This window comes from Clarias gariepinus, chromosome 18, assembly GCF_024256425.1.
Source record: "Clarias gariepinus isolate MV-2021 ecotype Netherlands chromosome 18, CGAR_prim_01v2, whole genome shotgun sequence".
Classification (NCBI taxonomy): domain Eukaryota; kingdom Metazoa; phylum Chordata; class Actinopteri; order Siluriformes; family Clariidae; genus Clarias; species Clarias gariepinus.
In genome coordinates this window covers 9,577,945-9,603,499 of record NC_071117.1, presented here as the reverse complement: position 1 = coordinate 9,603,499, position 25,555 = coordinate 9,577,945, and the positions used below count along the sequence as shown (strand labels likewise).

The 25,555-nt window shown below is 45.8% G+C and overlaps 1 protein-coding gene across 2 annotated transcripts in view; it reads right to left on the bottom strand.

Annotated features, from left to right (window-relative positions):
* Nucleotides 1–25,555, bottom strand: part of usp34 (ubiquitin specific peptidase 34) — a 73,860-nt gene that overhangs the window by 3,504 nt on the left and 44,801 nt on the right. Inside the window, exons 37-74 of one of the 2 annotated variants that reach the window (XM_053476669.1) lie at nt 21,550–21,702; nt 21,228–21,388; nt 20,837–21,141; nt 19,582–19,745; nt 19,388–19,453; nt 19,158–19,304; nt 18,753–18,809; nt 17,667–17,744; nt 17,486–17,580; nt 16,998–17,170; nt 16,760–16,910; nt 16,586–16,664; nt 16,439–16,492; nt 15,943–16,038; nt 15,743–15,807; nt 14,367–14,442; nt 14,099–14,146; nt 13,911–13,976; nt 12,285–12,365; nt 11,856–11,941; nt 11,010–11,193; nt 10,823–10,897; nt 9,093–9,244; nt 8,843–8,996; nt 8,667–8,711; nt 7,457–7,561; nt 6,972–7,119; nt 6,732–6,862; nt 6,432–6,605; nt 5,014–5,343; nt 3,671–3,828; nt 3,496–3,574; nt 3,284–3,410; nt 3,007–3,114; nt 1,294–1,398; nt 1,023–1,147; nt 792–915; nt 616–695 (exon numbers count right to left, since the gene is read on the bottom strand). In XM_053476669.1, coding sequence (XP_053332644.1) covers nt 616–695; nt 792–915; nt 1,023–1,147; nt 1,294–1,398; nt 3,007–3,114; nt 3,284–3,410; nt 3,496–3,574; nt 3,671–3,828; nt 5,014–5,343; nt 6,432–6,605; nt 6,732–6,862; nt 6,972–7,119; nt 7,457–7,561; nt 8,667–8,711; nt 8,843–8,996; nt 9,093–9,244; nt 10,823–10,897; nt 11,010–11,193; nt 11,856–11,941; nt 12,285–12,365; nt 13,911–13,976; nt 14,099–14,146; nt 14,367–14,442; nt 15,743–15,807; nt 15,943–16,038; nt 16,439–16,492; nt 16,586–16,664; nt 16,760–16,910; nt 16,998–17,170; nt 17,486–17,580; nt 17,667–17,744; nt 18,753–18,809; nt 19,158–19,304; nt 19,388–19,453; nt 19,582–19,745; nt 20,837–21,141; nt 21,228–21,388; nt 21,550–21,702 — 4,605 coding nt within the window. The remainder of the gene's footprint in view (nt 1–615; nt 696–791; nt 916–1,022; nt 1,148–1,293; nt 1,399–3,006; nt 3,115–3,283; nt 3,411–3,495; nt 3,575–3,670; nt 3,829–5,013; nt 5,344–6,431; nt 6,606–6,731; nt 6,863–6,971; nt 7,120–7,456; nt 7,562–8,666; nt 8,712–8,842; nt 8,997–9,092; nt 9,245–10,822; nt 10,898–11,009; nt 11,194–11,855; nt 11,942–12,284; nt 12,366–13,910; nt 13,977–14,098; nt 14,147–14,366; nt 14,443–15,742; nt 15,808–15,942; nt 16,039–16,438; nt 16,493–16,585; nt 16,665–16,759; nt 16,911–16,997; nt 17,171–17,485; nt 17,581–17,666; nt 17,745–18,752; nt 18,810–19,157; nt 19,305–19,387; nt 19,454–19,581; nt 19,746–20,836; nt 21,142–21,227; nt 21,389–21,549; nt 21,703–25,555) is intronic. The other variant, XM_053476670.1, reaches the window with a different exon arrangement.

Below are 25,555 nucleotides of genomic sequence, written 5' to 3'. Positions count from 1 at the left end.
TAGTTGCTATTCTTGATGCGCTAAAAAACAGCTCTTTCTTGCAGAAACATATTTTCCTGATCTGGCGAAACACGACTCCTCTCCTGACTTAACGCGACGCATCCCCCTGCCTTTAACTTCTCCCCATGTGTTCATTAGGTTTGACGCGTTTCCCGCTTTACACGACGCCGTTACATGTCGCGGTGTCGGAATCCGTGGTTGTGAAATACAGCCACAGTTTGGAACGTTTAGCTTTGGGCATTTCGATTTCAGCGTGTTTAGCTTGGAGTGGTAACGCCACCTGCTGCCACCAGAGGGAGTGACATCACTGCGTGCATGTGCTGCATTCGCGCGGATACTTTTATTTCACGGGTTGTGCTTTCAGTTCGGAATGTGGAGGAAAAATAAATAAATAAAAAAACTATGGACACTCGCGTTATTACAAAAATTTGTTGTATTTGTGTTGTTAATTAGAGCGTTCTGACTCGCGTTCACATGTGTTTTATAAGTCAGGTGATCATTTTTAATGTGCAGCGAGAGGGGAGTGGATGGAACCACAGGACAAAATATTCTGATCAATCGCTCTGGCATTTAAGTGTGCGTGTGTGTGTGTGTGTTTGTGAGTGTGAATGTTACCTGGGACTGGCTAAGTTCGGTCCACAGTTTGGGAAACAAGGCAAGGTGCAGTGGCAGCCCTTCATACGCCATCATCACACCTGCACACAGGTACACGGTTAAAGCACACACACACGTACAACTGTGCAAAAACAAACAGGTTGACCACACACACACACACACACACACACGCGTACTGAGTTTGACGAGCGTCTCCGTGAACTTCTCGCAGTTGATGGCGACCCGACACAGCAGGTGGATGAACTGGTGATAAGACAGGAAGTAGTCCATCAACATCCTGTCATACACCTCGTCCTTCCCCTAGAGAACGGCAACAGAGGTCAGGGTTTAATTAACATCAATTAACAAATTAATTAATCAATTAACCTCACACACACACTCAAGACACACACACACGAGACACACACCTTGCTAGTTTCCACCATGGAGGGAAGGAGGCACATGTTGAGTTCGGGTCTGGGGGGCCGGATGTTGTTCTTCCCTCCCATCAACTTGATGTTCTCTCTGCAGGGTAGATAGGGGCCAAACGACACTACACACACACACACACACACACGTTAGACTTAAAAAATAAAGAAAAATAAAAAAAACTGATAGTTTTTTAAACAGAGTGTATGTTAGCGTGTGGAGGCATATTGTTATAGTGTGTGTGTGTGTGTGTGTGTGTGTGTGTCTTACTGGGGATGTTGCTGTGGTGGTAGGTGCAGTGGTTGTGCTGCAGGAAGGGGACGAGTGTGTGCAGGAAGTCATGTGGACTCAGCAGCACGAGCTCCTTCAGCACATCTGAGGAAGAAGAAAAAACTAACTAAGAGGACAGTGATGATGATGATCTCGGTGACTCCGCCCACTTCCCTGATTCCTAACTCCTCGTGACACGACCGAGCCGTTAAAGAAGTAGAATCATTAAAGCACCGATAATGTGCGGCAGCAGGGGGCACTAATCACTAAGTGCATGCCAGGTCAGCTGTTACTGACGGTGTTTGAATCTCCCAAAAAAAAAAAGTTTTATTTTCAGACTTATTGTAAAGACTTTTTTGAAAAATTCTAAGGATATTAGTTTTACTTGAGGGGAAGAAAAAAAACGTTCAAATTATATAATACATAACTTAATATAATTCAATTAATTTTTTAAAACTAGAGACGTATATTTCCTAAAGAAAATGTGAGTGGTGCTTGCCGTGGCAAAACATTGGAGTCATGCTAACATTAAGCTAATCATGCTAGCATCATGTTAGTAATATGCTAATGGTGTTGCTAGCAACATGCTAATATTGTCATCATCATCATGCCAGCAACATGCTAATCAAGCTAGCAACATGCTAGCAACATGCTAATCAAGCTAGCAACATGCTAGCAACATGCTAATCAAGCTAGCATCATGCTAGCAACATGCTAATCAAGCTAGCATCATGCTAGCAACATGCTAATCAAGCTGGCATCATGCCAGCAACATGCTAATCAAGCTAGCATCATGCCAACAGCATGCTAATCAAGCTAGCATCATTCTGACAGCATGCTAATAATGTTGCTAGGGGGCGTGGCTTATGAGCGTCATGATAAACGCAGAAGAATGATTGGTTGCCTGAGTTAATTTGGACGCCTCTTGCACCCCAGGGGTACAACTTATACCCTCTTGCTGGTGACACAGCTTGTAAGCCTTTTCCAATGTGGTAAATTTGAGATTTCTAGCAAATTCTCGCTCTGCGCAAGAATCTTTTAAAGTTGGTATCAATGTAAAGTCTATGGGATTTTTTAACGCCTCGATTTGACACCTCGTTCATGGGTGTACGACAGAATATATGGGACTAGTTACTAGATGATAATAGACTAGATAATAAGAGTCATGGTTTTTAAGCACCACTCATTATATAAAATATAAAAATTAGATTATATAAATGCATCTCTTTCAAGCATTTTGACATGACATTTTCTCCAGGCTGATCAGGACGTCTACAACAAAACATCAAAATTTCTGCACGCTTGTGAAAGAGGTGTAATGTAAAGACAGGAGAAAAAATTATTTAGTTATGAATCGTGATTTCCACGTATCGCCACACTGACTCCAAAATAAAAAAATTGTAAAAATAATTTTTACAATTTATAACGGAGATAAACCGGTCGATCAGTCAGTGATCAGAATCGTCTGGTTTTCAGTGTGATTGGTCGTGACTGGCGTCAGCCGCAGATATATAAACGATCCTGTAGCGAGACACATTCTTACAGCGTTACATTATTTAAATGGCGCACTGTGAACTATTTACACATATTGCTGAGAACGCCTGTGAAAACGATTCTTTCGGTTACACTGCAAAAACAAACAATACAAAAAGAAAAAAAAAAGTGTGTGTGTGTGTGTGTGTGTGTAAGAGAGAGAGAGTGTGAGAGTTTTACCCAGGCAGGCGTTGCGTAATTCTGGAGGACTGTAGGAGTTTAGCAGCGTCAGCAGTTTGTGCGCAAAATCGATCCTCTCCTGCCACTGAATCAGAGCCTGCTTCACGTCTACACACACACACACACACACACACACACACACGAGACTGTGAGTAACTTCTGATTTCAGACTCCAGTAATGGTTTAACTCAGGTGTGGTGCATCATGGGTAAGGATTTGTTCCAGCCAAGTCCTCTAGATGTACTGTAAGCAGGGTGCATTGTGGGTAATGTAGCACCTTTGCGCTGAAGGTAGGGCCTGGTGGCTTTCAAGACAGACAGGAAAATGGACAGCAGCTCCACCAGGTCTCCGGTCACATGACACGCCGTGGCCTCGTGGTACATCATGTGCAGGGTGTTAAACGACTGGACAGAGAGAGATCAGCATGACACAGAGTGGACACTCGGGTAGGAGGGTGAGCGTGTGTGTGTGTGTGTGTGAGAGCTGTACCTCAGTCATTAAGATCAGTCCTCGGTTAAACACCACCAACAGTCGATCCTCGTCATTCTCCAGTAACACACGGAAGGCACTGAAACACACAGATGCAGAACTGTAACAATGTAGTATGTATTAATATATGAATCATAGATCCATATAGATCGTGTGTGTGCACAAGTGTGTGTACCTAATGAGAGTGGTCCAGCAGGAGCGACCGTCCAGGCAGCGTAGGTAGCAGCTGATGGTGGTCTTTTTAAACTGTTTAATATCTTCCACATCCTCCTCCCTCATGTCTGGCCTCTGAGCCACGAACAGCTGCATGAGATTAAAGAGCTCCTCCACCGCCTACACACACACAGAGGGAGAGAGATTTTACTGGACATCAGGATATATTTATTCCTGTATACACACACACACACACACACGTGTGGCTGCACACAATTACACACTGCATTCAGTAGCAGGTTTAAAGCTCGACCGCGCTGGTTGGATCTGGTATCATGTGGCTGTGGGATGAATAACTCGCTCTCACACACTTTCTTGAGTAAAACACCCTGAACTAAGAAGTGAGATAGTCTCGGGCAACTTTCACCTTTAAGTGTAGCAAGAATGTGTAACTCAACTCGGCTACAGGAAGCGACTAAAACACACTTTAGGTGATTTCAGATCGGCCTGACGTAAAAGTAAAAAAAAAAAAGATAATAAGTTGAAAAAGTATAAAAATGTTCAGTTCGAAAGGAAAAGTCTAAGCAATGTAGGGAAACACAAAATAAAATGTTTTACACACACACATGGTCAGTGTTATAGTAAACAGTACATGCGTGCATGGATGTTGATTACACCAGTGAGAGATGAGCACTAAGACCCAGCAGGCGAGACGATTACCCACAATTCCTCAGCACAAGAGAGAAAAAACGTTGGCTCAGTTTTGATCATGTGGCGCTCGGCGTCAAAACAAGAAGCGCATGCGTGATACATGATACTCGGTGCTCGTAAACCAAGACTTATTCGTTTTTCAAATCAAAATTTATTACAAAACTGTGCTCGTCTTGCGAAACACTCGCAAACCATGTTACTCGCAATCCAAGGTTTTACTGTATTATCACCAAAACATATGAGACATACTGGTTTTAAACTTCCTGCGGAGAAAAAAACCCCACATTGATATGTCTGTTCAATTCTGAAGTCTCAGTTCTCATACTCTCATTCTCTTCTTTTCTTGGAGTCAGCCATGCTGTGTCGCACAAAAAAAAAAGAAGAAAAAACCTGATTCAATTACACACAACGTTACAATCCATTTTAAGGCGAATCCATGCGCGCATAATTTGATCACACACTCGCTAATGGCTTCTTTACCGCATTTTCCCCTTCAGGAGTCGCTTTAATGATGCGTGAAACTCGAGGAAACTAAAGGAATTGATTTCACTCTCTATGATTAGACCCATACTGAAGGCAGCCCTAGTGGGAAAAGCCCTGTCTAATAGAGAACAACAATAGGGGACATGACATTGTGTGTGTGTGTGTGCGTACCCCGGGATACTGGCTGGCGTGAGGCGTGAGGTTCTTGAAGGCCCACTGGATGTTCTGGTGCGAGGCGAGCAGGCGTGTGAAGGAGACCGACTGCTCGCAGCACAGCCGCAGGATGCCGTAGTAAGCGGGCAGCATGGCGCGGTTGAACAGCACCACCTCCTGATCGTCGTGATCGGCCAGGATGTAGTTGAAGGCGATGTTCTTGGTCACCACGGGGTTCTGCACGATCAGGCGCACGTTCTCGCTGCAGTCCACGCACACGTTGTACCAGAATGACAGCAGCGCCTGTTTGTTGTGGTTGGTGGCGATAGCCGGTTCAGAGAGTTTGGGCTGAGAGGGTGAGTAGAGAGAGAGAGAGAGAGAGAAAGAGAGATAGAGATGTTGAACAGGTGACAGCACGCAAGCAAAACATACACCTTATAGATCTAAACTTGAGTTGTTACTCTTCTTTAACCCTTTTTGGGGTCGTCACAGATCTAACCCTGTCCTCTGAATCCTCTTCTCTCACACCAACTAGCATGTCCTCTCTCACACACTGCATCCATAAATCTCCTCTTTGGTCTTCCTCTAGACCTCCTGGCTGGGTGTTCCCACCTCAGCATCCTTTCACAATCTCTCCTTTGAACATGTCCAAACCACCTCAATCTTGCCTCTCTGACTTTGTCTTTAAAATATCTGACATGGGTTGTCCTTTAATGAAAGCATTCCTAATCTTATCCATCCTTGTCACTCCCAAAGAAAACCTCAACATCTTTAGCTCTGCTACCTCTAACTCTGCCTCGTGTCTTTTTTTCAGTGCCGCTGTCTCCGTAGAGCATCGGCGGTCTTACTCACGCCCGACACTTTTCTCCACCAGTTCCAACCTGCCTGTAAACAACTCTCTCTTGCTCTGGACCGTTGACCCTAAGTATTTAAAGTCCTGCACCATCATTACCTCTGCTCCCTGTAGCCTCACCGTTCCACTTGGGTCCTTCTCATTTACACACATCTATTCAGTCTTGTGCGGCTAACCTTTGCTCCTCTGCTTTCCAGAGCAAACAATTATCTCTCTAGATTTTCCTCCATCTGTTCCCTGCTCTCGCTACAAAGCACAATGTCATCTGCAAACATTTTAGTCCGCAGAGACTCCAGTCAAACCTTATCTGTCATCCTGTCCATCACCAGAGCAAACGAGGGATCTCAGAGCCGATCCTTGAGGCACACCCAGCTCCACCGTATATTTCGATGGTCGTAAAATAAATCGGTCAAAAAGTCAAACCTCGAGTTATTTTGCTAGCTGTTAGCGAGACATCTCTCACGTTCAGAAAAAGTAAAAAGATATTGCAGAAGAAAGTTAGATCAACATGCATCATTATAAGGCAAACCTAAACTTTTAGTTTCTAAATCTTAAATTTAATGTTGCAGCTCCCTCGCCTCACCTGAAAGAGGTTCCACAGGTCCATGAAGTAGCTGGAGAACATGAGCTTCTCGGTCTTGGAGATAAGGCAGTAGGTCATAAAGCTGAAGTACTGCACCAATTTGGTCGTGCCGTGCACCGCCACGTCCACGTAGAGCTTGGCCCGGCCCAGCAGACCCAGCAGGAGATTGTAGACCTGCAGGAGAAGGAAGGGGACCCATAGCACCCACACGTTAGTTCTCAACCTTTACAAAGAGCTCTCAGTATCTCAAAATCTCACACACGTACAGATAAACGTGAGGGTGTGTGTGAGAACGCTCACCTGGTGCAGGACGATGGTGGTGTCGGGACTGAGGGGCAGATCCCGTGTAGGGATGTGGAGGGAACGCGTGGAGCGGAACATCTGACGGAACGAGTTGCTGGGAATGAGGGAGACGAGCAGGTACGCAGCCGCTGAGGACACACACACACACGGTTCATTTACATCTGCAGACATGTAGGTAAAAAAAAATTATGAATATAATGGTGAGGTATGTGTGCGTATGTGGATGTGTGATATTACAGGTGCGGACACGAGGGTAGTTGTGCGCCAGCAGGAAGCGCTCCACCCAGTTCTCCATGTTCTGCAGCACCCAGCTGTGAGCCAGTTTATTACGCGGCGTCTGGACCGCAAGCCAGTCCAAACACTGAGACGGGTTATACTCGATCACCTGCAGCACAGGAGAGAGACAAAAAGAGACAATAAGATGAGTGAGGGAGAGACAGAATGAGACAAATGGACACAACAAAAGAGACAGGCAGACAGATAGAGAAAAAGACAGTGAGATAGACAAGAGAGGGAGAAAGAGAGAGAAATTAAATGAAAGTCAGAAAAGAGGCAGAGAGACAGAATGAGAGACGGAGAACAAGAGATACAGAGACAGACAGGAAGACAGAGATAGAGAGATTGAATGACAGTCAGATGAGTGGCAGAGAGACAGAATAAAACAGAGACAACACAACCCTGTCGTAAATAAACATGAGGAGAATAACCGCTCGGTAGTTTACCTCCCAGATCCTCTGCAGGATGTAGGAGGCAAAGGAGGGCATGCCGGGTGGGCCTGCAGCGAACTCCATCAGCATGGTCAGGAGCTTGAAGAAAGGGTTCGCCGCCTGACACACACACACACACAATAATGTAAAAAATAAAGGAAAGAGTGAAACATAACCTTTAATTTATTTGTAATGTGAATCTCAAAGGCAGAGACCTTCTCCACCAATAAGGTGCTGGTGCTGCTGGTTTTAAACCATTAGCCATTCATACCATCGTCATGGCAACAACAACAATGTTTCAAACATTCACATAACGCACCACGACAATCATTTTTTATTTTCCATTTTTTGGTAACAGCAAGGTCATTTAAACGGGACCTTTTTTTTTTTTTTTTTAATCCTGCTAATGATTTTCTAAAGTACAAGGGATGTTCGAGTCAAACTGGGACTTTTGTTAAATTTTAGGGGAATAACTGTGTAAAAGCGATCGACATGTACAGAAGACTCCGAGCACAGGCATTCTTAGCCGCGGGAAAACATCTAACCGATGAAAAGGTTTTAAAGAAGGCTGTGCGTCCGTAAATGACGATCCCGACCGGGGAGACTCTGAGCGCACTGCGGTGAACATTCACAATGAGTGGAAAACCTGATTGAGTACAGGAACTCAGCTGAAAGTTACTGCCCCATACCACCCCGAGGTCCTGACCTCACTTACTTAATCAGAATAATTTCCACAAGTTTTGGGCCGTTGAAGGAGTTCCTGGGAGGCCGGCGTTTCAAATCACGGCTCTGGCGTACTGAGAAAACTTTCTACCTTGATAATGTCCTAGCACTAGTGAGACACGGGGATAAGTGCATAAGTGTATCAGGAGGTTATATAGAGAAATGAAGGGAGGTTTTACTCTAATAACTTCGTTCTGTTATTCTGTACAATCATAAGTCCCGGTTTGACTTGAACATTGTATAAGTTAAAAATAAATAAAAAAAAATATATATAAAACTTTATCACCATTCTATCTTCTATATGAGCTCACTATGGGGGATGTAATATTGTGGCATTAAAGCCACTACACAGCCGATGCCACTAATAAAAATATTGGCACCCCTGCGCCACTTGCTTCCAGGTACAACGACCTCACAGCTTCTCTGTTTAAAGTCCCAGACCTGATTACGTCATGTTCTTACTGACACACATAGGCGCGCACTGACGGAGACAGAGACCTACCTCGGGTGTGAGCTTCGCTATGGACGTGAAGAGCATGGAGACGATCTGGAGGAACATAAAGAACAACATGGTGATGATGGAGGTTCATCGAGTGTGTGTACAGATGTGTCAGTCAAATCTAAATTCAGATATGAATCTGTGTGTGCGTGCGTGTGTGTGTGTGTATGGTGACGCACGTGTTCGGCGAGCCTGTTGTTGTATCTGCACAGGCTGAAGATGAGGTTGCAGGTCTGCCGAATGTTGATGCTGTCCCGGATGTGCTGGAACAGGAAGGGGAACCCTTTCCCTCCGGTCAGAGCCGCCATGTCACTCTGAGACAGAGTCAAGTGTCTGTAGAGATGAGACCAAAAGAAAAACCACAATCAGACTAGACTGTTGCGTGTTAGTGTTGTGTAGTGTGCGAGTTAGAGTGTGTTCGAGCGAGACCTCTCCGAGCGTGACTGCTCCACGAGCAGGGCGATGAGGGCTATCATTTTCTCCAGAGCTGCCGGTCGGTACTTCTCCTCCGCCAGAGACAGGATGTCTTCCTCCTCGTCCTCTTCCTCTCCTTCTTCCTCCGACAGCACCTCCACCTGGGGCTGGTGAGAAGAAAACACACACATTCAGCGTTGCATTCATTTTAAATTTTGAATACGAAATCTTTCGGAAACTGCCTTGACAAGACCACAAGGAGTTATTCAAAGGACAAATAAACTTCAGTTCAGGAAACTTTGGAGTACAGAGATATGGCTCCTGGAAGGAGGTGGTGGAGTCCCAGGTTCTTGACGAAATTCTGACAGTGACATGTTTTGACTATAATGACATTTCTGGGTTCATTAGGTGGAAATGTCTCTCAAATGTCTGAGTTCCCAAAAACAGAAACGCTTCTGAGTTCCTGACTGTCTGCAGCAGGAAAACACACATGAACTGAAGACGTTACAGAAAGAAAATATCGAAAGAAAATTCCAACAGGTTTATTTTTCGACCCATGAGACACCTCTACTTCGTCCATCAGCTGTTTCAAGCAGCTCAGAAGCATCAAAGCACGAGTACTCACGTTCTCAGGACCGTTAGTCACCACCAGTGCTGGGTGTAACGCGTTACAAATATTACTTTTTTGATGTAACAAGTAACCTAACGTATTTAAGTACTCAGTTATTTTTTTAAAAATGTAATCCATTATTTAGACAATTTATGTAATCCGTGAGCCAGACAGCAGTCATTTCCAATCCCTTAGTGTGTGTGTGAAAGTCGTCCTACAAGCCCCGCCCCTGATAACCCGCCCCCTCTGTTATTCCTGCTGTTATACCCCTATCTCACCTATGCGGTTTGACTATGTGAGGACCGACGCGCGGAAAAATTTTAACCTAATCACATCGGCAAAACTTGCGTGAATCATGACGAACCGTACTTACGGCCGCCGCGCGAAACCGCGCAGGTGAGATAGAGGTATTAGTAGTTAACAGATTATCTTCGCTGAGTGATGATGATAGAGTAATTATAAAGGTCTTGACTAAAATAACATGCATGAGGAATCACAAAGGAGTTTTCATTTTCTGCAATGGAAAAGTCCTCGAACTAGTTACTTTTATCAGAAAGTACTTTTGCATGTGAACCTTTTTTTTTTTTTTTAAATCGTGCTGCTACTTTAATGAGGAATGTTTACTGTTTTCATCCATCATCTTACAAACAACTTACTTTCACCACCTCAACTCATTGTTGTTGCTCTTGTCACTTTATGTCGTCTTCTTTGTTGCTGTTATTTTGGTTAATTTATGCGGGTAAAGTTTAGAGATTTCTGAAAAAGTTCCTGAATCTGTGAGGGAAAAAAAAAGGCTGCTGCAGACGACACCTACACATCCTGTTTTAAAGAGGGAGAAAAAAGTCCCGAAGTTCTTGACGAGGTTCTGACAGTGACACGTTTGACTATTATGACATTTCTGGGTTCTTTAAGTAGAAATGTCTCTCAATTTTCTAAGTTGCTAAAAATAGGAACGCTCCCGATTTACTGACTCGTTAAAACACACCTAAAACCGAAGGCATTACAAGGAAACAAAAAAAAAAAGAAAATAGAATTGCAACAAGTTTTTTTTTTTTCAACACGAGACATTTTCTATCTACTTCGTCCATCAGCTTAGTTTTAAGCAGCTCAGAAGCATCAGAGCCGAAGTACTCACATTCTCAGGACCTTTAGTCCCCATGTAGAAATGCACCATGATGGAGATGGCCTGCAGGGACAGCAGGAACTGGCTCTGTAGAGAAAAACAAAAACCAGCGTGTAAAGAGCGAGCAAAAACAGTGTGCAGCTCCAGGAGCCTCGGTGAAGAAACGAAACAGTAAAACGGTATTAAAAGATGAAGCTACTGTAACTGGCGTCACCTCCTCCTCTCCCATCTTGGCGAACTCGTAGAGGAAGGCGAAGTATTCGGTCAGGTGCTTGCTGTGAGGCTTCACCCCATGCTCCATGATGGACAGGAGAGTTTTGACGAAGCGTGTGACACACGAGCGGCTGCCGATGTCCTCCACAGGGGCGTCCATGTCGTCAGACCTGTGCGAACAGCAACATTATAATACCAAACGTATTTTATCATTTTGTAAACGTCTTCTCTTATCTTTTGCTAAACCCACACCTAAAGAGGAACTAATCAGCTGTTCAGTTTTAATGTCATTAATGTTGCTTGTCTAAATACAGGTCGTCCCCGACGCGTTCCTGGTGCGCGTTTGTAAGTCAGATTTGTTCTCAAGTCAGACAAAGTGAGTCTTATACTCCTTTGACACGAATATACAATGTAAAGTACACCAATCTATTCAACTAAATATTTGTCCCCTTTCCCCACACTGACTTCATGTGGCCAAAACTGTAACTGCGCCTAAGGAAATTAATCTCACAGTGTTGTCTCTGCACCTTTAACCCGCAAGGGGGAATCCTGGACGCCATTATGTTTCAAAGCTGTTTTTCAGTGTATTGGACTGTGAACTCAGTTTTGTTGAGGAAATTAGGATTATCAGGACAGCTTTACAGGACAGACATTTTCTATCATCGTGCTCCACTGAAATCAGTGAGGCCGACTCATTTCTCACACACAATATACCAGACTCTCCAGCTCTCAGCTAAACAAACACTAGGTTGCAATGACTTGACAGGAGACAGAGACTTCGCTCCTCTGCCCCTACCACTTTAAAAGCGTGGCCAAACACACACACTCTTACCCGTCTTCCATTCCTGGCTGCAGGTACAGATGGGCGTGCACTGGTCTCAGTCTCTGGATCACATGAATGCACAACCTCTGGAACATCTGTAAAAAAAAAACAAAAAAAAAACATACAAATGTAATGTGTGTATAGTGATGATTTCATGCCTGATACCTGATCGATCATGCACTGAGTTTAGTTTTAATGTCATTAATGCTGCTTGTCGAAATACAGGTCGTCTCCGACTCACGAACGAGTTCCGTTCCTAGTGCGCGTTCGTAAGTCGGATTTGTTCTCAAGTCAGACAAATTGAGTCTTATACGCCTCCGACACGAATATACAAATGTAAAGTACACCAATCCATTTAACTAAATATCTGTCCCCTTTCCCCACACTGACTATCCGATTGATCAGTATAGCTGATGATGAAGGTTTAATTCCACTCACCTGTCGTACGATCTGGTTGGGGCACTTGATTAAAATCTGCATCGGCCACCAGTTGTCATCAGCCATTCGGTCCAGAAACCACTGGAGCACAGGATACATGATTGAAGCAAAGTGGAATGCAGTGAAAGTGGTTTATAGTAACATGCCTAGTGGCGTACGTTGCACTTAATGGTTAGTGATTCAAATGGTTGTGAGTTCAAGTTCCATCAGAGTTGGAGCCTGGGCAGGGCAGGGGTTAGGACAACGTTTGTAAGGCTGTCGGTTTAGATCCCTGCGCTACAACTGCCGGAGAAAGACCCTTAACGCTCAAGCGCTTAGAGTAAAGACATCCGAGATATTTCCTAAATGTAAATGTCATAAAGGACAACTCATGAAAGAGAGAACCACAACAAACTAAATAAATAAAGAAATTTCCTGCAGGTTTATTTGTTATTTTTATCCATAATGTTTGGACTTTATTGAGCTAAAGAAAAATAATTAATTAATTATTAGCCAGCATTAGCTGATTATCTACCTGTCTAATCTATTTATTTAGTCTAAACTAAACTAAACTATTTATTATGCAAAATATTTAAAACTTCTTGTGAGAAATTAAACTGTAGAGTGTATGCATGCGGCAAATATATTTTTTTTTTATGAAGCAATTCTATAAAACATCTATTATCATCTATTATTGTACAGCACTTGATGTTATTCAACTAAAACATGAGCCATTAAGTAAAGCCGGGTATTAAGTCACACACGTCAGTTTTGCGCTATGACTCTAATCTTCAATTTCATCAAAAATCAGTTGATAAAAACCTTATCTTGCTGGTCCTTGAACAGAACTGAGAAGGTTTTAATCCTAATTGGGGTTTTAAATTACTTTAATGAACTCAATCCAAGCTGGTTATGCCAGTTGTGACCGAAAAACAAGATATTTTTCGCTATAAAATATTTTTTTTTGGACATGCACAACAATACACAGTATGACAAAGTGAAATGCTCACATGACTCCCAATGACAAAATAAAAAAGGTAAGCTAAGCTAAATCAAATCAAATTCATATTGAAATAAAATAGAAGTTTGCAAAGGTACAGAGAATAAGAAGAAAAACACGCTGGTGGTAAAGTAACTTTCAGGTGTAGCAGGAAAAAAAATAAGGCTGAGCTTCTTCTCATTCTCATTCCGTCAATTAATCCTCATTCAAATATTCGACAGCTGTTTCCTTCTGAGCCACGCCTGGCTGGGAAACTGGTACTGGCCAGATTTCAGGAACTGAAGATTTTTTTTATTCAATTAGAATCAAATCTTATTTGTATAGCGCTTTTATATATTTTATGTATGGTCAGTTTCTCAAAGCAGCTTGGCAAAATCAAAAGAAAATGATGGACTTGAAAAAAAAGTGTATAAAGCTGAAAGTTCTATATAAACAATATAAAGAGTCCAGTTTGTTATTTGAGGCTCAGGTAGACTGTAGGAAACTTCAGTCCTGAACATGATACAGTAACACGCCTGGTATCAAAATGTATAAACGTGCAGAACATAAATCACCCAATTTGAAACGACGGGCCACCAACATCCAATTTATATTTGTTTAAACAGATTATTTAAAATTAAAATAAAAAAAGGGAAAAGAGTTTGTACCTCACACGCTGCCTGGCTGTTGTTAAACTGTTTGGTGAGAAGCTCGATCCACTGCAGCATCGTGGGCTGGGGAAAATTTTAACATTTAACAAAAAAAAAAAAAAAAAAAGTTAGATGCAAGAAAAAAATAATTATTCATTAATTGACTAAATAAAGCTAAGAGAAGAAGGAAAAAGACAATGATTCACCTTTTCCTTCGAGTGAATGAACGTCTCCAGGACGAACGATGTGCTGAGCTGCGGGAGAGAAACAACAGCATGAGGAACTTTCATCATGACCTTCATTAATTAGAAGAAAGAAATAACATTTAATGTTTAATATAATGTTCTGTTTAAACGAGGCTTCAGCGCTCAGGGTTTAACAGGACACAGTTTAACACTCTTGGCTTATAAGTTAGGATGTGGATTAGAACAGAGGAGGAGTGTGTGTTGTGGTGTGTGTGTGTGAGGTTATTACCTTGGCAGTCATAAGTGAGACGGCTTTGGGGTCGGGTAAAGTGCTAGGGATGCTGCTGCACAGCTGCCACATGAACCTGCACACAGGGAGAGAGAGAGAGAGAGAGAGAGAGAGAGAGAGAGAGGGAGAGAGAAACTTAAAACACGACAGAATCCTGGTTTCTGGACTAAACCTGTGCCGATGTGATCTAATGTCAAGTGATGCTAAATATTAAGTAATAATAATCCTACTCGCATTTGTTGTTGTTTTTTGCTACTTACAATATCTTCTGAAATTAATTTTAGGACCGTGCACTAATTTTAGAGACTGAACACCAAATTTTAACTTTCATGCAACAGAAAAGTTGCGACAGACTCACACTGAATGACATTGTGTACAAAATCTATTTACAACCGCACTATGAACTGGGGCAGTGGTGGTTCAAACAGTTAAGGCTGGGTGTTATTGATTGGAAGTTCAAGGGTTCGAGCACCAGCATCACCACCACCGCCAGTGTTGAGCCCATGAGCCAGCCACTTAAACCCTATCTGCCCCAGGGGGATATTTGAAAAATATATTATTTAAGGTACTTACAAACAAGTTCCGTTCTGGGGGCATGTTCGTAAGTCGGATTTGTTCTTAAGTTCGACAAAGTGACTCATACGCTTGTGACACAAATATACAATGTAAAGCATACCAATCCACTTGTCTAAATCTATGTGCCCTTTTCCCACACTGCCATTGCGTGGCGTAAAACCATAAACTGCGTCTAAAGCCCTATTCGAACGGGACTGGTTTTACTAGGGGTTGTTAGAGGAATTTCTGTTTCACAGACGTACTTTGTGATTTTAATCCCGTCCGAATCTGCCCTTTCTGTCTTTCTCTCACACAACCTCTGTAAAAAGTTCAGAGCAAATTACCTACTGTTTTTCAGCAAACTCGGCGGTCCTCAGAGAAATCTAAAAGCCATCCGAAAAAGTTTTTTTTTCTAAAAAGGCGTTTTCTTGTGTTTCTTGTAAAAAAAAAATCTAACTCAAACGTCGTTTTCTCTGCGCCTTTAAATCGCTAGGGGAATTCCAGATGCCATTGTGTTTTTTTGAAGATTAAAAAAAAAAATTATTCACCATCAGGATACATACAATATACTGGACTTTTAAACTTTCATACGTTTATTTGCACGCTGTAAATATCATATTTTATATATATATATATATATATATATATATATATATATATATATATATATATACACACACACACACACACACATACAAGTGAGCTACTTCTGAGATCGAACCGGAAGTAGAAACCGCGGTCCAATTGTATCTATGGGGGAAATTCGTAACTCGAACATTTGTAAGTCGGGGACTACCTTTAGTCATTAATGCAGGACTCACCCAAAGTAGGTGTGCTCAAAAATGTTCTTGTCCTGGAGAAACTGCATGTTGTCGTGCCAGATCCACTGTGAGACACGTACACACACGTACACACACAGAGAAAGAGAGGGCGAGAGAAAAAAAAAAAAGAACAGGTATGAAATCCTTTCTGAACATGAAGTGTTGAGTGTGTTTGCGCGCGTGTGTGTGTGTGTGTGTACCTCCAGCAGGTCAGGAGATACGTTAAAGCTGAAGTCCTTCCCGTTCTCCTCTTCCGGTTCCACTCGCTTATAGAACAACATGTAGGCACTGTGCGTCTGTAACCAAAGGTTTTAATGCATTTTAGATATGAATCATACAAGAAAGCACCTAATGTTGACTTTAAAACAGTTAACACAACAGTAATATCATCTATTTATATATGGGAATATAGTGAGAAAATGCTCATAAAGAACTACACTATTTATTTCATGACCAGTAAAAAATAATAATAAATAAAACTACACTTTTATTTCACTATTATAGTTCACTATAATATTTTTTTAAATTAAATGTACAAAACAGTTCTGTAAAACTTAATACACCGCTAACTTCCAAGGGTGTACAAACTTTTGTTCTCCACTGAATGATATCTTAACGACGCAATCCGATCGCATCGACCTCACATCGCACATTATTTAACCTGCGATGACGGACACGTGGTCCGAGGTGTCTCACCTTTTCAAATGAAAAGTCCATGAACTTGTCTGTAACCGAGTCGTAGGTCTTCGTCTGTAAAGAATGGAAAAAATTTAATCAAAGTAAATAAAAAACAAGTTCAACAGATTTATGAGAAAAACCATAAACGTGCGCTATAGTTTTTACCGTCATCTCTCCCCCGAAGCACTCGGACGCCAGCTGGGCTGAATCGAAGGGCTTCACCTCGGCGTCGTTAAACAGGTACCTGGGATTTATTTACATTTTTTTATTATAATAAATAAATAAATTAAAATCAGTGGGTTTATTCAATCCCGTTTAGCGGGTTGTGCACTTCCTCACCACTTGTTGTTGCGGTAGGCGTGGGGGTTGACGATGTCCCGGATGAAGCTGTAGTAATGTCCGCCGTCCGCTGTCCCCGTGTGCACCGTCACGCCGATGAGGTCGTACTCGTAACTCTCCACCTCCTTCCCTTCGCCGTCGTCTCGGAAACCTGACCAGGAAACGAGAGCCGATTTAATCCCGGCTTCCTTATTAAATGTGATTTCGGGACCGACGAGGTGACGTGAGTGAGACATACCCTCCTTCCTGTCTCCCTTGGCCATGAGGAAGTCCTCGGTGTAGGGCGTCATGTCGAGGCGGAGCGGGAAGGAGAAGTGCGTGTTCACTTTCTCCTTCATCATCGTCACCATGTTGAACGTGTAGCGCATGGTGTTGAAGCTCAGGATCCGCGGCAGCTTCTTGAAACACGCTCTGTGGAGGGGAACACAAAAAAAAAAAGGTTATTACAGGTCATATATGCCTAAATGGGAACTTGGCAATAAGTTAGGTATTTGTTTATTATATATATATATATATATATATATATATATATATATATATATGTATTTTTTTTTTTTAGATAATAAATAAAGAAATTAATAAAAATTATGTTAGCGTAGATAAATGCGTTTGAACACAAAATGGTACATTTAATAAACACATTTCGCGGTTACGATACGCGTAAATCTCGCGTAAATAATTGCGATGTGATTTTCCCATTCGAAGCGTTCTGCGGGAGAGACGTACCGCTTCTCGGCACGCACTTTCTTCCCACACTGAGAGCAGGTGTACATGTTGTCTCCTTCCAGCGTGTCCTTAATAGTCACCTCATCCAGAGATTCCTACACACACACACACACACAATATGATGTGATGGAAAAACGAATAAGCATAATGTAGGTAATGTGTGTATGTGGGAGTCACTCACGTAGATGTTCTTCATGTCGGCCACCTGACACCTGACCGTGTAGAACTCCTCCGCCGTCTGACTCACATGATCGCAGTCCTACACACACACACACACACACACACACACACACACACAATCATTTAAATACTATTTGAAGTTTTTAAACGCTCAGCCTGAAGTAAACATAAAGAATTTACCAGGTCAAGGTAAAAAAAACTCAACACCCCCAATGCCATGATTTCAGTCTTTATATTTAATTAGAAGTATAATTAATAAAACAACATAAAGCATTGTTGTTCTTTTATTCCGTGAGCACATAAAGTGAACAGGATGCAGTTTAACATCATCAAGAATTCATCCCTGTATAAATAAAAGAAAGGTTTTGTCTGTACGTTGGTCAGAACTCGCTGTTTTAATGATATCTTTATGTTTAATACATTAAAGAAGCTAAAATTTAATGAAACATTTCCAGTACTTAGACATCTGATTAAAGTTTAACCTGCGCCATGAGTAAAATTCAAAATGCTGAGTAAAACTGATGTTATGATCAGTTATGTGCTGGATTTAATAATCTACTTTAAAATAAGCTACTAATGCGCTACTGTCTCAACGTAAACAAACACCTGCACCAATAGATATTAATTAGAAAAGATAAACTGAATATTTGGACTGGGATTAGTTCATATTTTCACAGCTGAAATGGGACAAGTGATGCGCTGGAGTCGCTTTTAGACCAAACCGAACAGGGAGTTTATTTTCAATTCAATTTTATTTCCATAGCGCTTTTAACAATTGAGTGACAACGTCAATTGAACTGTATTTGGCTGACAACGAAAGAAGTTCAACCTTTTAACGATATTTATAAACTCTTATTAGACACTAATTAGGTCTTATTAGGTACTTCCACTGGTGTAAAATAAAAGTACAACTAGGCTATTTGATTTTGTTTACATAAAAAAAAAAAAAAAAAAAAACATTTCGCCTTTGATTAAACCAATTAAAAATCTAATGAAATCAATTGCGTAATATGTGTAATTTATTTATACAAAGAGAAAATTGCACACACACATAAAGAGAGAGATGATGAGCTCAATGTTTACTGACCAGCGAGACCACATTGTTGGTAATCACACCACCGAACAGCGTCTTGACCGTATTTTTCTAAAAGAGATAAAAACAGAGAGAGAACACACGGATCATAAATCTTATACGGCTTGTTCATGGGATTCCTTCTGGTTAGAGAACACAGAGCTACTGTGGGCATGCACTGTGTCGTCTTAGATTGTACGCCGTAATGTTTTTGCTCTAAGAAAAAACTATAGATGCACTTTAGATGATCCTTTTCTTAAAGTGAACCCCAAATAAACTAGACGTTAGACTTGTTTTCAAGCTTGATCTTTTTTTTTCTTAAACTAAAATAAATGAAATGTTCCTAAAATGAAGTATGTTTGATCGAAATTGGTAAAAAGTAGCAGCAGTTTCTCCCTCTCTCGCTCACAACACACACACCAGGTCAGGAGACATCTCTTCGATCTTGGTGATGAGGTCGGTGAAGAACTCCGTCATGTCCTTCTGCTCTCCCGTGTTCAGAGGCTGCTTGTCCATGGTGTAGGTTTTACAAAAGGGCCGGGGGTTATACGCCTTCCTCTCGCTCTCCTACGGGGAACAAAATAAAACCTATTTGTAAAATCTACAACACAACACTGAGAGGTGAAGAGAAGGATCTCTGATGTCCTTACCATGAGATACGTGAACATCTTCTGCAGCTCCAGGAGCGTGGTCTTATGCTTCATCTCCTCTGAATACTAAATACAAACCACGAACAGACTTAAACCCAGTGATATTTCTGAGATTATTAAATAGAAATTTGTGTGTGTGTGTGTGTGTGTGTGTGTGTGTGTGTGTGTGTGTGTGTGCGCGCACGCGCACTTACTTTTGCTGTAAAGACCGCCTGCCTGGCCTCAGGTATCATGTAAAGCTGCTGGATGGTCGACGCCAGGTAACACGTGGCACCCAGGTTGGTCAAACCCACAAAGCGACATTCAGCCCGGACATCGTCGTGAGGCCAGTAGTCCCATTTATATGGAGCGTGAGACGCTATGGAGAGACATTAATAAGAAATATCAAATACCTCGTACCGGAGATTACAGGAATGAAAATGATGCAGGTGACGGGGACTAAACTGGGGCGTCAGTGTGCGTCTAGAAAGCAGCTAGATGGTAAAACAGGCCTTTATCGAGTCTAAGGGGACCTTTTCCTCAAATTGTTCAAACTCATTTACAGAATTTTAATAATTGGATAACAGTCCAAAGGACCTTGGTGAGGTTAACAAGGTGAAGGACTATAATGGGTTAATGACAACGCCAGAGACCTTGATTGCGTGAATCCAACGGCCCAAGGGCCCTTGACCGTGGGGTGTAACGGCCCAAGGGCCCTTGACCGTGGGGTGTAACGGCCCAAGGGCCCTTGACCGTGGGGTGTAACGGCCCAAGGGCCCTTGACCGTGGGGTGTAACGGCCCAAGGGCCCTTGACCGTGGGGTGTAACGGCCCAAGGGCCCTTGACCGTGGGGTGTAACGGCCCAAGGGCCCTTGACCGTGGGGTGTAACGGCCCAAGGGCCCTTGACCGTGGGGTGTAACGGCCCAAGGGCCCTTGACCGTGGGGTGTAACGGCCCAAGGGCCCTTGACCGTGGGGTGTAACGGCCCAAGGGCCCTTGACCGTGGGGTGTAACGGCCCAAGGGCCCTTGACCGTGGGGTGTAACGGCCCAAGGGCCCTTGACCGTGGGTGTTGACTGTGGGATGACGGCATTGTGGGGCCTTTATTGGACAACATGGGGGACTTTGACCGTAGGGTATAACAATGTGGGGGACCATGACTGTGAGTTGTAATGGCGCTAGTGACCTTGCCCGCGTGGTTTAACAATGTGGGACCTTGACTGGACACACCACAGGGACCTTGACCGTGGGGTCTAACGACATGAGGGACCTTAACCGTGGGGTTTAATGATGCAAAGATCCTGTATAATGATGTGAGACCATAATTGGACAACATGCGGAACCTTGAACGTGGGGTCTAATGACACAAGGGACCTTGATGAGATCATAAAACAAATTAGAAAAATATTTATAAATAACATTTATAAGTAAAGAGTGTGTCCGTGTGTGTCTGTGTCTGTATGTAAGTTACCCTGCATGTGCTGGGCCATGACCCAGTTGTGCAGCAGTCTGTAGTTGTCCACGGAGCCTTTGAGCATTTCAGTGAGCAGGTCGTAGGCGGCGGCGCGGGCCGCATGGCTCTTACACTTGGGCTGTAGTCGATCAGTGAGGCTGGGCAGCAGGAAGAGCACGTCATGGACATCACGCAGAAACTCCTGACCCTCGCGTGAAAACTTGAACGCAGGCTTGTGCTTTAGCACGCTGGTGGCCAAACGCAGCAGCCCTGTCAGACCGTCATCCTCCGCAACCCCGTCCTGCTGATCCAGGATCTCACGGCTGCAGGAGGAGAGAAGACAAGAGGAAGACTGACGAGGCTGACTACACAGGAAAAAGCAAAAAACAACTGTAGGGCAGAAAAATACCTGCGGATGCAGTCTGCCAGATGTCGAGCGAGAGCGTCCAGGTCCAGCAGCGTGGTCTGACTGGCGTCTTTAACGTGGATGTTGTCGATGAGCTTACACAGCAGCCAGAAATATTCCTTACAGCCAGAGAGCAAGACGGCCTCCTCTTCATACTCCTCCATCTGTAAATACGGTCACAGTAGTAACTGTACCCTCTACTTCAAATTACATCACATCCCTCGGGTTATCTGTAAAGTTTGTTCTCACATACTACCTCATAAAAGTGTGTGTGTGTGTGTGTGTGTGTGTGTGTGTGTGTGTGTGTGTGTGTGCATAATCGTACTCGAAGCGGTTTGAGAGCCTGTGCATCCGGCAGGAATTTAAGCAGAGTTGATGCAGCCAGCAGCAGAAAGGATCTGTTTATTGATTCTCCTCCCTCCAGCCCAGACAGGGAGAGTTTATACAGTCCATTACACGCCTCATGACGAACTGCCGTCTGGAGACAGACAGAGAGAGAGAGACAGAGAACCTTATAGCAACAGCATGCTTTTAAGTGTAACAGACTGCACATGGTTTAATGATTAAAATAACGTCATATTTTAATACTTGCTGTAGCATCCTCAGACCTGCCTGCCTGCCTGTCTCATCAGTCCGTCAGTCTGCCTGCCTGCCTGCCTCATCAGTCCGTCAGTCTGCCTGCCTGCCTGCCTCATCAGTCCGTCAGTCTGCCTGCCTGCCTGCCTGCCTCATCAGTCCGTCAGTCTGCCTGCCTGCCTCATCAGTCCGTCAGTCTGCCTGCCTGCCTGCCTCATCAGTCCGTCAGTCTGCCTGCCTGCCTGCCTGCCTCATCAGTCCGTCAGTCTGCCTGCCTGCCTGCCTGCCTCATCAGTCCGTCAGTCTGCCTGCCTGCCTCATCAGTCCGTCAGTCTGCCTGCCTGCCTGCCTCATCAGTCCGTCAGTCTGCCTGCCTGCCTGCCTCATCAGTCCGTCAGTCCGTCAGTCTGCCTGCCTGCCTGCCTGCCTCATCAGTCCGTCAGTCTGCCTGCCTGCCTGCCTGCCTGCCTCATCAGTCCGTCAGTCTGCCTGCCTGCCTGCCTGCCTGCCTCATCAGTCCGTCAGTCTGCCTGCCTGCCTGCCTCATCAGTCCGTCAGTCTGCCTGCCTGCCTGCCTCATCAGTCCGTCAGTCTGCCTGCCTGCCTGCCTGCCTGTCTCATCAGTCCGTCAGTCTGCCTGCCTGCCTGCCTCATCAGTCCGTCAGTCTGCCTGCCTGCCTGCCTCATCAGTCCGTCAGTCTGCCTGCCTGCCTGCCTGCCTCATCAGTCCGTCAGTCTGCCTGCCTGCCTGCCTGCCTCATCAGTCCGTCAGTCTGCCTGCCTGCCTGCCTGCCTCATCAGTCCGTCAGTCTGCCTGCCTGCCTGCCTCATCAGTCCGTCAGTCTGCCTGCCTGCCTGCCTCATCAGTCCGTCAGTCTGCCTGCCTGCCTGCCTGCCTCATCAGTCCGTCAGTCTGCCTGCCTGCCTGCCTCATCAGTCCGTCAGTCTGCCTGCCTGCCTGCCTCATCAGTCCGTCAGTCTGCCTGCCTGCCTCATCAGTCCGTCAGTCTGCCTGCCTGCCTGCCTCATCAGTCCGTCAGTCCGTCAGTCTGCCTGCCTGCCTGCCTGCCTGCCTGCCTCATCAGTCCGTGAGTCTGCCTGCCTGCCTGCCTGCCTGCCTGCCTCATCAGTCCGTCAGTCTGCCTGCCTGCCTGCCTGCCTGCCTGCCTCATCAGTCCGTCAGTCTGCCTGCCTGCCTGCCTCATCAGTCCGTCAGTCTGCCTGCCTGCCTGCCTCATCAGTCCGTCAGTCTGCCTGCCTGCCTGCCTGCCTCATCAGTCCGTCAGTCTGCCTGCCTGCCTGCCTGCCTCATCAGTCCGTCAGTCTGCCTGCCTGCCTGCCTCATCAGTCCGTCAGTCTGCCTGCCTGCCTGCCTGCCTGCCTGCCTCATCAGTCCGTCAGTCTGCCTGCCTGCCTGCCTGCCTCATCAGTCCGTCAGTCTGCCTGCCTGCCTGTCTCATCAGTCCGTCAGTCTGCCTGCCTGCCTGTCTCATCAGTCCGTCAGTCTGCCTGCCTGCCTGCCTGTCTCATCAGTCCGTCAGTCTGCCTGCCTGCCTGCCTGTCTCATCAGTCCGTCAGTCTGCCTGCCTGCCTGCCTGCCTGTCTCATCAGTCCGTCAGTCTGCCTGCCTGCCTGCCTGCCTGTCTCATCAGTCCGTCAGTCTGCCTGCCTGCCTGCCTGCCTGTCTCATCAGTCCGTCAGTCTGCCTGCCTGCCTGCCTGCCTGTCTCATCAGTCCGTCAGTCTGCCTGCCTGCCTGCCTGTCTCATCAGTCCGTCAGTCTGCCTGCCTGCCTGCCTGTCTCATCAGTCCGTCAGTCTGCCTGCCTGCCTGCCTGTCTCATCAGTCCGTCAGTCTGCCTGCCTGCCTGCCTGTCTCATCAGTCCGTCAGTCTGCCTGCCTGCCTGCCTGTCTCATCAGTCCGTCAGTCTGCCTGCCTGCCTGCCTGCCTGTCTCATCAGTCCGTCAGTCTGCCTGCCTGCCTGCCTGCCTGTCTCATCAGTCCGTCAGTCTGCCTGCCTGCCTGCCTGCCTGTCTCATCAGTCCGTCAGTCTGCCTGCCTGCCTGCCTGCCTGTCTCATCAGTCCGTCAGTCTGCCTGCCTGCCTGCCTGCCTGTCTCATCAGTCCGTCAGTCTGCCTGCCTGCCTGCCTGCCTGTCTCATCAGTCCGTCAGTCTGCCTGCCTGCCTGCCAGCCTGTCTCATCAGTCCGTCAGTCTGCCTGCCTGCCTGCCTGCCTGTCTCATCAGTCCGTCAGTCTGCCTGCCTGTCTCATCAGTCCGTCAGTCTGCCTGCCTGTCTCATCAGTCCGTCAGTCTGCCTGCCTGTCTCATCAGTCCGTCAGTCTGCCTGCCTGTCTCATCAGTCCGTCAGTCTGCCTGCCTGTCTCATCAGTCCGTCAGTCTGCCTGCCTGTCTCATCAGTCCGTCAGTCTGCCTGCCTGTCTCATCAGTCCGTCAGTCTGCCTGCCTGTCTCATCAGTCCGTCAGTCTGCCTGCCTGTCTCATCAGTCCGTCAGTCTGCCTGCCTGTCTCATCAGTCCGTCAGCCTGCCTGCCTGTCTCATCAGTCCGTCAGCCTGCCTGCCTGTCTCATCAGTCCGTCAGCCTGCCTGCCTGTCTCATCAGTCCGTCAGCCTGCCTGCCTGTCTCATCAGTCCGTCAGCCTGCCTGCCTGTCTCATCAGTCCGTCAGCCTGCCTGCCTGTCTCATCAGTCCGTCAGTCTGCCTGCCTGTCTCATCAGTCCGTCAGTCTGCCTGCCTGTCTCATCAGTCCGTCAGTCTGCCTGCCTGCCTGCCTGTCTCATCAGTCCGTCAGTCTGCCTGCCTGCCTGCCTGTCTCATCAGTCCGTCAGTCTGCCTGCCTGCCTGCCTGTCTCATCAGTCCGTCAGTCTGCCTGCCTGCCTGCCTGTCTCATCAGTCCGTCAGTCTGCCTGCCTGCCTGCCTGTCTCATCAGTCCGTCAGTCTGCCTGCCTGCCTGCCTGTCTCATCAGTCCGTCAGTCTGCCTGCCTGCCTGCCTGTCTCATCAGTCCGTCAGTCTGCCTGCCTGCCTGCCTGTCTCATCAGTCCGTCAGTCTGCCTGCCTGCCTGCCTGTCTCATCAGTCCGTCAGTCTGCCTGCCTGCCTGCCTGTCTCATCAGTCCGTCAGTCTGCCTGCCTGTCTCATCAGTCCGTCAGTCTGCCTGCCTGCCTGCCTGTCTCATCAGTCCGTCAGTCTGCCTGCCTGCCTGCCTGTCTCATCAGTCCGTCAGTCTGCCTGCCTGCCTGCCTGTCTCATCAGTCCGTCAGTCTGCCTGCCTGCCTGCCTGTCTCATCAGTCCGTCAGTCTGCCTGCCTGCCTGCCTGTCTCATCAGTCCGTCAGTCTGCCTGCCTGCCTGCCTGTCTCATCAGTCCGTCAGTCTGCCTGCCTGCCTGCCTGTCTCATCAGTCCGTCAGTCTGCCTGCCTGCCTGCCTGTCTCATCAGTCCGTCAGTCTGCCTGCCTGCCTGCCTGTCTCATCAGTCCGTCAGTCTGCCTGCCTGCCTGCCTGTCTCATCAGTCCGCCTGCCTGCCTGCCTGTCTCATCAGTCCGTCAGTCTGCCTGCCTGCCTGCCTGTCTCATCAGTCCGTCAGTCTGCCTGCCTGCCTGCCTGTCTCATCAGTCCGTCAGTCTGCCTGCCTGCCTGCCTGTCTCATCAGTCCGTCAGTCTGCCTGCCTGCCTGCCTGTCTCATCAGTCCGTCAGTCTGCCTGCCTGCCTGCCTGTCTCATCAGTCC